Source organism: Oncorhynchus mykiss, chromosome 10 (assembly GCF_013265735.2).
Source record: "Oncorhynchus mykiss isolate Arlee chromosome 10, USDA_OmykA_1.1, whole genome shotgun sequence".
NCBI classification, from domain to species: domain Eukaryota; kingdom Metazoa; phylum Chordata; class Actinopteri; order Salmoniformes; family Salmonidae; genus Oncorhynchus; species Oncorhynchus mykiss.
Window position 1 is genome coordinate 83,912,601 of NC_048574.1, and position 14,805 is coordinate 83,927,405.

Consider the following 14,805-nt stretch of genomic DNA (forward strand, 5'->3'; position numbering starts at 1 on the left):
TGACATAGTACTAGAATAGGGCCTGTATCTAGAATAGGGCCTGTATCTAGAATAGGGCCTGTATCTAGAATTGGGCCTGTATCTAGAATAGGGCCTGTATCTAGAATAGGGCCTGTATCTAGAATAGGGCCTGTAACTGTCTTTCTCGAACCAGGAAATGATGGAGACCTGCACACTGTTGAAAATACACAGACAAAATCCCAAACCTGAGGTTTAAATGCAAACATTATTTGGGTACCTACTCACTGGGAACAGACAATGTTCTCTTTAAAAAGGTCATTTATACCAGGTCAGCCTCTTGTCAGGAATGGAACAGACCAGCGCTGTGCTTCATTCCAGGAAGGGTCTCTACCCTTCTTCATTTTCCCCTTCTCACTTTCTCTCCTTCATCTCCTCCCTCTTCTCCCTCTTCTCCCTCTTCTCTCTCTCCTCTCCTTCATCTTCTCCCTCTTCTCTCTCTCCTCTCCTTCATCTCCTCCCTCTTCTCCCTCTCCTCCCTCTTCTCTCTCTCCTCTCCTCTCTCTCCTCCCTCTCCTCCCCCTCTCCTCCCTCTCCTCCCTCTCTTCTTCTCTCCTCTTCTCCCTCTCCTCCCTCTTCTCCCTCTCCCCCCTCTTCTCTCTCTCCCCCCTCTTCTCTCTCTCCCCCCTCTTCTCCCTCTTCTCCCTCTTCTCCCTCTTCTCCCTCTTCTCCCTCTCCGCCCTCTCCTCATCCTCTCCTCCCTCTCCTCCCTCTCCTCTCCTCTTCTCTCCTCTTCTCCCTCTCCTCTCCTCTCCTCTCCTCCCTCTTCTCCCTCTTCTGTCTCTCCTGGACTGGTGTATATGAGATGCTGTCCTCTATATGAGATGTTGTCCTCTATATGAGATGCTGTCCTCCAGAGGGAAAACAGTGTGTATGTTGTAGGATATCCCTCCGCAGGGGTCCCTCGGTCCCTGTAGAGATATCCCTCCGCAGGGGTCCCTCGGTCCCGTAGAAGATATCCCTCCGCAGGGGTCCCTCGGTCCCTGTAGAAGATATCCCTCCGCAGGGGTCCCTCGGTCCCTGTAGAAGATATCCCTCCGCAGGGGTCCCTCGGTCCCTGTAGAAGATATCCCTCCGCAGGGGTCCCTCGGTCCCTGTAGAAGATATCCCTCCGCAGGGGTCCCTCAGTCCCTGTAGAAGGTATCCCTCCGCAGGGGTCCCTGTAGAAGATATCCCTCCGCAGGGGTCCCTCGGTCCCTGTAGAAGATATCCCTCCGCAGGGGTCCCTCGGCTGCGTGTGTTTTGGGGTTCAGCTCTCCACCTCTTCTGGTAGAACCACCAGTCTGATGACCTCTGACCCTTGACCTTACTAGTATCCCTGAAGGGGTCATAGGAGAACCACCAGTCTGATGACCTCTAACCCCTGACCTTACTAGAACCCCTGAAGGGGCCCTCCCTCTCTCCGTCCCCCCCTCCCTCTCTCCGCCCCCCCCCCCTCCCTCTCTCCGTCCCTCTAAATATGCTTGTGTCTTGTGTGCTCAGAAGTATGCCAACTAATCAATCGCCTCCGTTCCAGCAACACTGAATCTTAGGAGTCGATTCTTAGCTGAATCGAATCTTGCCCCCCGTCAGAAATGGGAGTCGACACTGAGTCAATGTGCAAGGAGTGGAGGAATCAATTATTTTGGAGTCGACTCTGTGAGTCAATGTGCAAGGAGTGGAGGAATCAATTATTTTGGAGTCGACTCTGTGAGTCAATGTGCAAGGAGTGGAGGAATCAATTATTTTGGAGTCGACTCTGTGAGTCAACGTGCAAGGAGTGGAGGAATCAATTATTTTGGGAGTCGACTCTGTGAGTCAATGTGCAAGGAGTAGAGGAATCAATTATTTTGGAGTTGACTCTGTGAGTCAATGTGCAAGGAGAGGAGGAATCAATTATTTTGGAGTCGACTCTCCCACCACTAAGTCATTAACAGTTGGAAAATGGCATAAATTTATTTTTTAACCTTTATTTAACTAGGCAAGTCAGTTAAAAACAAATGTTTATTTTCAATGACGGCCTAGGAACAGTGGGTTAACTGCCTGTTCAGGGGCATAACGACAGATTTGTACCTTGTCAGCTCGGGGGATTTGAACTTGCAACCTTCCGGTTACTAGTCCAACGCTCTAACCACTAGGCTACATGCGCCAAATACAACAGATGTGGGTGGACTGTACTGTGACATGCTGACTTCTCTCTCTCTCTCTCTCTCTGTCTCTATCTCTGTCTCTGTCTCTCTTTCTCTCTTTCCTCTGGAGACCACAGGATCTTAATTATGAGAGACGTTTCTCGCCGTCTGTTCTGTCAAACTCAACGACTGAAAATATTGTCTTTCTGCACCCCGTGACTAGACAGGTCTAAGATCAGTGTTTAAATAAGGCTGAGTGTCTTTCTGCACCCCGTGACCAGACAGGTCTAAGATCAGTGTTTTAATAAGGCTGAGTGTCTTTCTGCACCCCGTGACTAGACAGGTCTAAGATCAGTGTTTAAATAAGGCTGAGTGTCTTTCTGCACCCCGTGACCAGACAGGTCTAAGATCAGTGTTTTAATAAGGCTGAGTGTCTTTCTGCACCCCGTGACCAGACAGGTCTAAGATCAGTGTTTTAATAAGGCTGAGTGTCTTTCTGCACCCCGTGACTAGACAGGTCTAAGATCAGTGTTTTAATAAGGCTGAGTGTCTTTCTGCACCCCGTGACTAGACAGGTCTAAGATCAGTGTTTTAATAAGGCTGAGTGTCTTTCTGCACCCCGTGACTAGACAGGTCTAAGATCAGTGTTTTAATAAGGCTGAGTGTCTTTCTGCACCCCGTGACTAGACAGGTCTAAGATCAGTGTTTAAATAAGGCTGAGTGTCTTTCTGCACCCCGTGACTAGACGGGTCTAAGATCAGTGTTTTAATAAGGCTGAGTGTCTTTCTGCACCCCGTGACTAGACAGGTCTAAGATCAGTGTTTTAATAAGGCTGAGTGTCTTTCTGCACCCCGTGACCAGACAGGTCTAAGATCAGTGTTTAAATAAGGCTGAGTGTCTTTCTGCACCCCGTGACCAGACAGGTCTAAGATCAGTGTTTTAATAAGGCTGAGTGTCTTTCTGCACCCCGTGACTAGACAGGTCTAAGATCAGTGTTTAAATAAGGCTGAGTGTCTTTCTGCACCCCGTGACTAGACGGGTCTAAGATCAGTGTTTTAATAAGGCTGAGTGTCTTTCTGCACCCCGTGACTAGACAGGTCTAAGATCAGTGTTTAAATAAGGCTGAGTGTCTTTCTGCACCCCGTGACTAGACGGGTCTAAGATCAGTGTTTTAATAAGGCTGAGTGTCTTTCTGCACCCCGTGACCAGGCAGTTTTTTTTCTCTAGCATGGTTTATTTAACTAGGTGCACTTTAGACCAGGTTCAATAGGACTCTAGTGCACTACTTTAGACCAGGTTCAATAGGACTCTAGTGCACTACTTTAGACCAGGTTCAATAGGACTCTAGTGCACTACTTTAGACCAGGTTCAATAGGACTCTAGTGCACTACTTTAGACCAGGTTCAATAGGACTCTAGTGCACTACTTTAGACCAGGTTCAATAGGACTCTAATGCACTACTTTAGACCAGGTTCAATAGGACTCTAGTGCACTACTTTAGACCAGGTCCAATAGGACTCTAGTGCACTACTTTAGACCAGGTTCAATAGGACTCTAGTGCACTACTTTAGACCAGGTTCAATAGGACTCTAGTGCACTACTTTAGACCAGGTTCAATTGGACTATAGTGCACTACTTTAGACCAGATTCAATAGGACTCTAGTGCACTACTTTAGACCAGGTTCAATAGGACTCTAGTGCACTACTTTAGACCAGGTTCAATAGGACTCTAGTGCACTACTTTAGACCAGGTTCAATAGGACTCTAGTGCACTACTTTAGACCAGATTCAATAGGACTCTAGTGCACTACTTTAGACCAGATTCAATAGGACTCTAGTGCACTACTTTAGACCAGGTTCAATAGGACTCTAGTGCACTACTTTAGACCAGATTCAATAGGACTCTAGTGCACTACTTTAGACCAGGTTCAATAGGACTCTAGTGCACTACTTTAGACCAGATTCTATAGGACTCTAGTGCACTACTTTAGACCAGATTCAATAGGACTCTAGTGCACTACTTTAGACCAGGTTCAATAGGACTCTAGTGCACTACGTTAGACCAGGTTCAATAGGACTCTAGTGCACTACTTTAGACCAGATTCAATAGGACTCTAGTGCACTACTTTAGACCAGGTTCAATAGGACTCTAGTGCACTACTTTAGACCAGATTCAATAGGACTCTAGTGCACTACTTTAGACCAGGTTCAATAGGACTATAGTGCACTACTTTAGACCAGGTTCAATAGGACTCTAGTGCACTACTTTAGAACAGATTCTATAGGACTCTAGTGCACTACTTTAGACCAGGGGCCCATAGGACTCTAGTGCACTACTTTAGACCAGATTCAATAGGACTCTAGTGCACTACTTTAGACCAGATTCAATAGGACTCTAGTGCACTACTTTAGACCAGGTTCAATAGGACTCTAGTGCACTACTTTAGACCAGGTTCAATTGGACTCTAGTGCACTACTTTAGACCAGGTTCAATAGGACTCTAGTGCACTACTTTAGACCAGGTTCAATAGGACTCTAGTGCACTACTTTAGACCAGGTTCAATAGGACTCTAGTGCACTACTTTAGACCAGGTTCAATAGGACTCTAGTGCACTACTTTAGACCAGGTTCAATAGGACTCTAGTGCACTACTTTAGACCAGGTTCAATAGGACTCTAATGCACTACTTTAGACCAGGTTCAATAGGACTCTAGTGCACTACTTTAGACCAGATTCAATAGGACTCTAGTGCACTACTTTAGACCAGATTCAATAGGACTCTAGTGCACTACTTTAGACCAGATTCAATAGGACTCTAGTGCACTACTTTAGACCAGGTTCAATAGGACTCTAGTGCACTACTTTAGACCAGGTTCAATAGGACTCTAGTGCACTACTTTAGACCAGATTCAATAGGACTCTAGTGCACTACTTTAGACCAGATTCAATAGGACTCTAGTGAATAACAACAGGATCAATATCATGTCTGATAATAACAACAGGATCAATATCATGTCTGATAATAACAACAGGATCAATATCATGTCTGATAATAACAACAGGATCAATATCATGTCTGATAATAACAACAGGATCAATATCATGTCTGATAATAACAACAGGATCAATATCATGTCTGATGTGAATAACATGAGATATTATGCTAATAGTTATGCTAAATCTCTAGGGAAATAAATTGTATTAAAAGATGTTTTAAAACAACTTAGTTTATATTAACTCTCTGACGGGATGATCAAATGATTTGAAGGATCATCAGTGAATAATTGTGTTTTATTAGTGAAGTTATTGAGGCCATCTGACCACCTCCAATGGGTTTTGACAGGGAGGCAAAGAGAGAGAGGAGTGTGTCTCTCTGACCGAATTCCATTTATACTGAACAAAAGTATAAACGCAACATGTAAAGTGTTGGTCCCATGTTTCATGAGCTGAAATAAAACATCCCAGAAATGTTCCATACGCACAAAAAGCTTATTTTCTCTCAAATTCTGTGCAAAAATGTGTTTTCATCCCTGTTAGTGAGCATTTCTCCTTTGCCAAGATAATCCATCCATCTGACAGGTGTGGCATATCAAGCATCTGATTAAACAGCATGATCATTACACAGGTGCGCCTTGTGCTGGGGGACAATAAAAGGCCGCTTTGAAATGTGGAAGACATTTAGTCTGGCGATGTCATAAGTGACATAGTACTAGAATAGGGCCTGTATCTAGAATAGGGCCTGTATCTAGAATAGGGCCTGTATCTAGAATTGGGCCTGTATCTAGAATAGGGCCTGTATCTAGAATAGGGCCTGTATCTAGAATAGGGCCTGTAACTGTCTTTCTCGAACCAGGAAATGATGGAGACCTGCACACTGTTGAAAATACACAGACAAAATCCCAAACCTGAGGTTTAAATGCAAACATTATTTGGGTACCTACTCACTGGGAACAGACAATGTTCTCTTTAAAAAGGTCATTTATACCAGGTCAGCCTCTTGTCAGGAATGGAACAGACCAGCGCTGTGCTTCATTCCAGGAAGGGTCTCTACCCTTCTTCATTTTCCCCTTCTCACTTTCTCTCCTTCATCTCCTCCCTCTTCTCCCTCTTCTCCCTCTTCTCTCTCTCCTCTCCTTCATCTTCTCCCTCTTCTCTCTCTCCTCTCCTTCATCTCCTCCCTCTTCTCCCTCTCCTCCCTCTTCTCTCTCTCCTCTCCTCTCTCTCCTCCCTCTCCTCCCCCTCTCCTCCCTCTCCTCCCTCTCTTCTTCTCTCCTCTTCTCCCTCTCCTCCCTCTTCTCCCTCTCCCCCCTCTTCTCTCTCTCCCCCCTCTTCTCTCTCTCCCCCCTCTTCTCCCTCTTCTCCCTCTTCTCCCTCTTCTCCCTCTTCTCCCTCTCCGCCCTCTCCTCATCCTCTCCTCCCTCTCCTCCCTCTCCTCTCCTCTTCTCTCCTCTTCTCCCTCTCCTCTCCTCTCCTCTCCTCCCTCTTCTCCCTCTTCTGTCTCTCCTGGACTGGTGTATATGAGATGCTGTCCTCTATATGAGATGTTGTCCTCTATATGAGATGCTGTCCTCCAGAGGGAAAACAGTGTGTATGTTGTAGGATATCCCTCCGCAGGGGTCCCTCGGTCCCTGTAGAGATATCCCTCCGCAGGGGTCCCTCGGTCCCGTAGAAGATATCCCTCCGCAGGGGTCCCTCGGTCCCTGTAGAAGATATCCCTCCGCAGGGGTCCCTCGGTCCCTGTAGAAGATATCCCTCCGCAGGGGTCCCTCGGTCCCTGTAGAAGATATCCCTCCGCAGGGGTCCCTCGGTCCCTGTAGAAGATATCCCTCCGCAGGGGTCCCTCAGTCCCTGTAGAAGGTATCCCTCCGCAGGGGTCCCTGTAGAAGATATCCCTCCGCAGGGGTCCCTCGGTCCCTGTAGAAGATATCCCTCCGCAGGGGTCCCTCGGCTGCGTGTGTTTTGGGGTTCAGCTCTCCACCTCTTCTGGTAGAACCACCAGTCTGATGACCTCTGACCCTTGACCTTACTAGTATCCCTGAAGGGGTCATAGGAGAACCACCAGTCTGATGACCTCTAACCCCTGACCTTACTAGAACCCCTGAAGGGGTCATAGGAGAACCACCAGTCTGAGTGGTGGAAAAAGTACCCAATTGTCATACTTGAGTAAAAGTGAAGATACCTTAATATAAAATGACAAAAGTGAAAGTCAGCCAGAAAAATATTACTTCAGTAAAAGTCTAAAAGTATTTGGTTTAAAATGTACTTATGTATCAACAGTAAAAGTATAATTGATTTCAAATTCCTTATATTAAGCGAACCAGACGGCAACATTTTATTTTATTGTGGGGGGGACTGATATCCAGGGGCACATTCCAACACTCAGACATCATTTACAAACTAAGCATTAGTGTTTAGCGAGTCCTCCAGATCAGAGGCAGTAGGGATGTTCTCTGTTTAGTGAGTCCTCCAGATCAGAGGCAGTAGGGATGTTCTCTGTTTAGTGAGTCCTCCAGATCAGAGGCAGTAGGGATGTTCTCTGTTTAGTGAGTCCTCCAGATCAGAGGCAGTAGGGATGTTCTCTGTTTAGTGAGTCCTCCAGATCAGAGGCAGTAGGGATGTTCTCTGTTTAGTGAGTCCTCCAGATCAGAGGCAGTAGGGATGTTCTCTGTTTAGTGAGTCCTCCAGATCAGAGGCAGTAGGGATGACCAGGGATGTTCTCTGTTTAGTGAGTCCTCCAGATCAGAGGCAGTAGGGATGACCAGGGATGTTCTCTGTTTAGTGAGTCCTCCAGATCAGAGGCAGTAGGGATGACCAGGGATGTTCTCTGTTTAGTGAGTCCTCCAGATCAGAGGCAGTAGGGATGACCAGGGATGTTCTCTGTTTAGTGAGTCCTCCAGATCAGAGGCAGTAGGGATGTTCTCTGTTTAGTGAGTCCTCCAGATCAGAGGCAGTAGGGATGACCAGGGATGTTATCTGTTTAGTGAGTCCACCAGATCAGAGGCAGTAGGGATGTTCTCTGTTTAGTGAGTCCTCCAGATCAGAGGCAGTAGGGATGACCAGGGATGTTATCTGTTTAGTGAGTCCACCAGATCAGAGGCAGTAGGGATGACCAGGGATGTTCTCTGTTTAGTGAGTCCTCCAGATCAGAGGCAGTAGGGATGGCCAGGGATGTTCTCTGTTTAGTGAGTCCTCCAGATCAGAGGCAGTAGGGATGTTCTCTGTTTAGTGAGTCCTCCAGATCAGAGGCAGTAGGGAGGACGAGGGATGTTCTCTGTTTAGTGAGTCCTCCAGATCAGAGGCAGTAGGGATGTTCTCTGTTTAGTGAGTCCTCCAGATCAGAGGCAGTAGGGATGACCAGGGATGTTCTCTGTTTAGTGAGTCCACCAGATCAGAGGCAGTAGGGATGACCAGGGATGTTCTCTGTTTAGTGAGTCCTCCAGATCAGAGGCAGTAGGGATGTTCTCTGTTTAGTGAGACCTCCAGATCAGAGGCAGTAGGGAGGACGAGGGATGTTCTCTGTTTAGTGAGTCCTCCAGATCAGAGGCAGTAGGGATGTTCTCTGTTTAGTGAGACCTCCAGATCAGAGGCAGTAGGGAGGACGAGGGATGTTCTCTGTTTAGTGAGTCCTCCAGATCAGAGGCAGTAGGGATGTTCTCTGTTTAGTGAGTCCTCCAGATCAGAGGCAGTAGGGAGGACGAGGGATGTTCTCTGTTTAGTGAGACCTCCAGATCAGAGGCATTAGGGATGTTCTCTGTTTAGTGAGTCCTCCAGATCAGAGGCAGTTGGGAGGACGAGGGATGTTCTCTGTTTAGTGAGACCTCCAGATCAGAGGCATTAGGGATGTTCTCTCTCTGTTTAGTGAGTCCTCCAGATCAGAGGCAGTAAGGATGACCAGGGATGTTCTCTGTTTAGTGAGTCCTCCAGATCGGAGAGAGTAGGGAGGACGAGGGATGTTCTCTTGATATGTGTGGGAATTGGACCGTTTTCCTGTCAAAATGTAACGAGTACTTTTGAGTGTCAGGGAAAATGTACGACGTAGAAAGTACATTATCTTCTTTCAGGAATGTAGTGAAGTAAACGTTGCCATAAATAGTAAAGTACAGATAAATATTTTACACCACTGCTGTTGACCTCTAACCCCTGACCCTCCTAGTCCCCCTGAGGGGGTCGTTGTCCTCCACCAGAGGGTGAAAGGTCAAATAAAAGACCCTTAAATAAGACGTGTGTTTTTCTTGGAACACTTTAGGGTCGTTTCACGGACCGTCTTTGTGACCCACTATCCTTTCAGCGTGTGTGTGTGTGTGTGTGTGTGTGTGTGTGTGTGTGTGTGTGTGATGAGAATAGCCAGCTGTACACACAGACACTGAGTTGTGGTTTATAGTAGCCAGCTAGATGTTGTTGTTGTTGTTTATATCCTGTGATTGTCCTGTCAGTCTGTAAGGGCCGGCTAGATGTTGTTGTTGTTGTTTATATCCTGTGATTGTCCTGTCAGTATGTAAGGGCCAGCTAGATGTTGTTGTTGTTGTTTATATCCTGTGATTGTCCTGTCAGTCTGTAAGGGCCGGCTAGATGTTGTTGTTGTTGTTTATATCCTGTGATTGTCCTGTCAGTCTGTAAGGGCCAGCTAGATGTTGTTGTTGTTTATATCCTGTGATTGTCCTGTCAGTCTGTAAGGGCCAGCTAGATGTTGTTGTTGTTTATATCCTGTGATTGTCCTGTCAGTCTGTAAGGGCCAGCTAGATGTTGTTGTTGTTTATATCCTGTGATTATCCTGTCAGTCTGTAAGGGCCAGCTAGATGTTGTTGTTGTTTATATCCTGTGATTGTCCTGTCAGTCTGTAAGGGCCAGCTAGATGTTGTTGTTGTTTATATCCTGTGATTGTCCTGTCAGTATGTAAGGGCCAGCTAGATGTTGTTGTTGTTGTTGTTTATATCCTGTGATTGTCCTGTCAGTATGTAAGGGTCAGCTAGATGTTGTTGTTGTTGTTGTTTATATCCTGTGATTGTCCTGTCAGTATGTAAGGGCCAGCTAGATGTTGTTGTTGTTGTTGTTTATATCCTGTGATTGTCCTGTCAGTATGTAAGGGCCAGCTAGATGTTGTTGTTGTTGTTGTTTATATCCTGTGATTGTCCTGTCAGTCTGTAAGGGCCAGCTAGATGTTGTTGTTGTTGTTTATATCCTGTGATTGTCCTGTCAGTCTGTAAGGGCCAGCTAGATGTTGTTGTTGTTGTTTATATCCTGTGATTGTCCTGTCAGTCTAAGGGCCAGCTAGATGTTGTTGTTGTTTATATCCTGTGATTGTCCTGTCAGTCTAAGGGCCAGCTAGATGTTGTTGTTTATATCCTGTGATTGTCCTGTCAGTATGTAAGGGCCAGCTAGATGTTGTTGTTGTTGTTTATATCCTGTGATTGTCCTGTCAGTCTGTAAGGGCCAGCTAGATGTTGTTGTTGTTGTTTATATCCTGTGATTGTCCTGTCAGTCTGTAAGGGCCAGCTAGATGTTGTTGTTGTTGTTTATATCCTGTGATTGTCCTGTCAGTATGTAAGGGCCAGCTAGATGTTGTTGTTGTTGTTTATATCCTGTGATTGTCCTGTCAGTCTGTAAGGGCCAGCTAGATGTTGTTGTTGTTGTTTATATCCTGTGATTGTCCTGTCAGTCTGGAAGGGCCAGCTAGATGTTGTTGTTGTTGTTTATATCCTGTGATTGTCCTGTCAGTATATAAGGGCCAGCTAGATGTTGTTGTTGTTGTTTATATCCTGTGATTGTCCTGTCAGTCTAAGGGCCAGCTAGATGTTGTTGTTGTTTATATCCTGTGATTGTCCTGTCAGTCTGTAAGGGCCAGCTAGATGTTGTTGTTGTTGTTTATATCCTGTGATTGTCCTGTCAGTATATAAGGGCCAGCTAGATGTTGTTGTTGTTGTTTATATCCTGTGATTGTCCTGTCAGTCTGTAAGGGTCAGCTAGATGTTGTTGTTGTTTATATCCTGTGATTGTCCTGTCAGTCTGTAAGGGCCAGCTAGATGTTGTTGTTGTTGTTGTTTATATCCTGTGATTGTCCTGTCAGTCTAAGGGCCAGCTAGATGTTGTTGTTGTTGTTGTTTATATCCTGTGATTATCCTGTCAGTCTGTAAGGGCCAGCTAGATGTTGTTGTTGTTTATATCCTGTGATTGTCCTGTCAGTCTGTAAGGGCCAGCTAGATGTTGTTGTTGTTGTGTTGTTGTTGTTTATATCCTGTGATTGTCCTGTTAGTCTAAGGGCCAGCTAGATGTTGTTGTGGATGTTGAAATAATGTTGGATTAAAATATTGTTGTGTTTCTGATATGAGATGTGTGGGAAATGTCTCTAATGTAAGTTAACCTCTGTTTTCTTTCTTTCTCTCTCCCTCTCTCTCTCTCCCTCTCCCCCTCTCTCTCTCCCTCTCTCTCTCCCTCTCTCTCTCTCTCTCTCTCTCTCTCTCCCTCTCCCTCTCCCTCTCTCCCCTCCTCTCTCTCCCTCTCTCCCCTCCTCTCCCATCCTCTCTCTCTCTCCCCTCCTCTCTCTCTCCCCTCCTCTCTCTCTCCCCTCCTCTCTCTCTCCCCTTCTCTCTCTCCCCTCTCTCTGTCTCTCTCTCCCTCTCTCCTCCTCTCTCTCCTCCTCTCTCTCCCCTCCTCTCTCTCCCTCTCTCCTCCTCTCTCTCCCTCTCTCCTCCTCTCTCTCCCTCTCTCCTCCTCTCTCTCCCCTCTCTCTCTCTCTCTCTCTCTCTCTCTGTCTCTCTCTCTCTCCCCTCCTCTCTCTCTCTCTCTCTCTCCCCTCCTCTCTCCCCTCCTCTCTCTCTCTCTCTCTCTCTCTCTCTCTCCCCTCCCCTCTCTCTCTCTCTCTCTCCCCTCCTCTCTCTCTCCCCTCCTCTCTCTCTCCCCTCCTCTCTCTCTCTCTCTCTCTCTCTCTCCCCTCCTCTCTCTCTCTCTCCCCTCCTCTCTCTCTCTCCCCCTCTCTCTCTCTCTCTCTCTCTCTCTCTCTCTCTCTCTCTCTCTCTCTCTCTCTCGCTCCCTCCCTCCCTCCCTGTGTGTCTAGGTGGAGGAGGGAAGAGGAATGGGCGCAGTAAGAAATGGAAGGAGATGTTGAAACTTCCCCACATCAGTCTGTGTGAAGAGCTACGCCGCACCATCGGTAGGATCACAGTGGTACTGACTGTTAGTGGTATCACAGTGGTACTGACTGTTAGTGGTATCACAGTGGTACTGACTGTTAGTGGTACCACAGTGGTACTGACTGTTAGTGGGATCACAGTGGTACTGACTGTTAGTGGTATCACAGTGGTACTGACTGTTAGTGGGATCACAGTGGTACTGACTGTTAGTGGTACCACAGTGGTACTGACTGTTAGTGGTACCACAGTGGTACTGACTGTTAGTAGTACCACAGTGGTACTGACTGTTAGTGGTATCACAGTGGTACTGACTGTTAGTGGTATCACAGTGGTACTGACTGTTAGTGGTACCACAGTGGTACTGACTGTTAGTGGTATCACAGTGGTACTGACTGTTAGTGGTACCACAGTGGTACTGACTGTTAGTGGTATCACAGTGGTACTGACTGTTAGTGGGATCACAGTGGTACTGACTGTTAGTGGGATCACAGTGGTACTGACTGTTAGTGGTATCACAGTGGTACTGACTGTTAGTGGTATCACAGTGGTACTGACTGTTAGTGGTATCACAGTGGTACTGACTGTTAGTGGGATCACAGTGGTACTGACTGTTAGTGGTATCACAGTGGTACTGACTGTTAGTGGTATTACAGTGGTACTGACTGTTAGTGGTACCACAGTGGTACTGACTGTTTGTGGTATCACAGTGGTACTGACTGTTAGTGGTACCACAGTGGTACTGACTGTTAGTGGTACCACAGCACTGTGTGTTACTGGCTGTTAGTGGTATCACAACACTGTGTGGTACTGACTGTTAGTGGTATCACAGTGGTACTGACTGTTAGTGGGATCACAGTGGTACTGACTGTTAGTGGGATCACAGTGGTACTGACTGTTAGTGGTACCACAGTGGTACTGACTGTTAGTGGTATCACAGTGGTACTGACTGTTAGTGGTACCACAGTGGTACTGACTGTTAGTGGGATCACAGTGGTACTGACTGTTAGTGGTATCACAGTGGTACTGACTGTTAGTGGTACCACAGTGGTACTGACTGTTAGTGGGATCACAGTGGTACTGACTGTTAGTGGGATCACAGTGGTACTGACTGTTAGTGATATCACAGTGGTACTGACTGTTAGTGGTATCACAGTGGTACTGACTGTTAGTGGGATCACAGTGGTACTGACTGTTAGTGGGATCACAGTGGTACTGACTGTTAGTGGTATCACAGTGGTACTGACTGTTAGTGGGATCACAGTGGTACTGACTGTTAGTGGTACCACAGTGGTACTGACTGTTAGTGGTATCACAGTGGTACTGACTGTTAGTGGTACCACAGTGGTACTGACTGTTAGTGGTATCACAGTGGTACTGACTGTTAGTGGTATCACAGTGGTACTGACTGTTAGTGGTATCACAGTGGTACTGACTGTTAGTGGTACCACAGTGGTACTGACTGTTAGTGGTATCACAGTGGTACTGACTGTTAGTGGGATCACAGTGGTACTGACTGTTAGTGGTATCACAGTGGTACTGACTGTTAGTGGGATCACAGTGGTACTGACTGTTAGTGGTATCACAGTGGTACTGACTGTTAGTGGTATCACAGTGGTACTGACTGTTAGTGGTATAAGCCAGTGGTATGACGATACTGTGTGTGTGTGTGTGTGTGTGTGTGTGTGTGTGAGAGAGAGAGGACTGTTAATCAGTCTGTAACTATAAATTGCTCCAACATTCCTTCAACCTTCCATGTGGCCTTGTGGCAGATTCTACACCAGTCTACATTGAGAGAGTGTGTGTAGACCTATTTAACTGTGTGTGTGTGTGTGTGTGTGTGTGTGTGTGTGTGTGTAGACTTATTTAACTATACCAGAGGTCCTCACAAGGTCAGATTCTATTTCTAGGAGGTGAAGGTTAGAGTTTAGGGGCATAATAGGATTTGGAACGTGACTGAATGACGTGTCCCCACAAGGTTAGTCGTACAAGACTGTGTGTTTGTGTGTGTGTCATTGGGGTGTGTCTGTCAGAGAGGAAGTGGACTTCCTTCCTGTTTCTCGCCACAGTCACAGGGTGGGGACAGGAAGTGTGTGTGTGTGTCAGTGTTACTCAGTATTCCGAAACTTCTCAGCTTTTTGGATACCAGAACATGAGTAACGGTTCAGTACTATAATTATTTTTTTTTTTAAATGTTTAAACTTTCGGTATTTCTGTCAAATGTGTCTCACGTCGTCTGCTGATTGGAGAGAGGATCAAGTCTATCAGCGCAGACCATGTCCCATTTACACACTTGTGGAAATGTTGGAAGTGTTAATTACTGTTCGCAAAACAATGTCCATACAGGCTAGAATAACTTGACAATGCTAGAAGATAGCGGTAGCTTCCAGCTTTTATAGGCTAACTTTCCTTTGATAGCTAACGGCCAGAGCTAACGGCCAGAGCTAACGGCCAGAGCTAACGGCCAGAGCTAACAGCCAGAGCTAACAGCCAGAGCTAACAGCCAGAGCTAACAGCCAGAGCTAACGGCCAGAGCTAACAGCCAGAGCTAACAG

General features: G+C 46.5%; 1 protein-coding gene across 3 annotated transcripts in view; it reads left to right on the forward strand.

The window, feature by feature from the left end:
• LOC110518749 (G protein-coupled receptor kinase 6) overlaps positions 1-14,805 on the forward strand; it is a 75,261-nt gene that overhangs the window by 19,071 nt on the left and 41,385 nt on the right. For 2 of the 3 annotated variants that reach the window (XM_036934290.1, XM_036934289.1), the window contains exon 2: positions 12,178-12,273. The exons of the other annotated variant lie outside the window; for it this stretch is intronic. In XM_036934290.1, the coding sequence (XP_036790185.1) occupies positions 12,178-12,273 (96 nt within the window). The remainder of the gene's footprint in view (positions 1-12,177; positions 12,274-14,805) is intronic. 3 annotated transcript variants of the gene reach the window in all.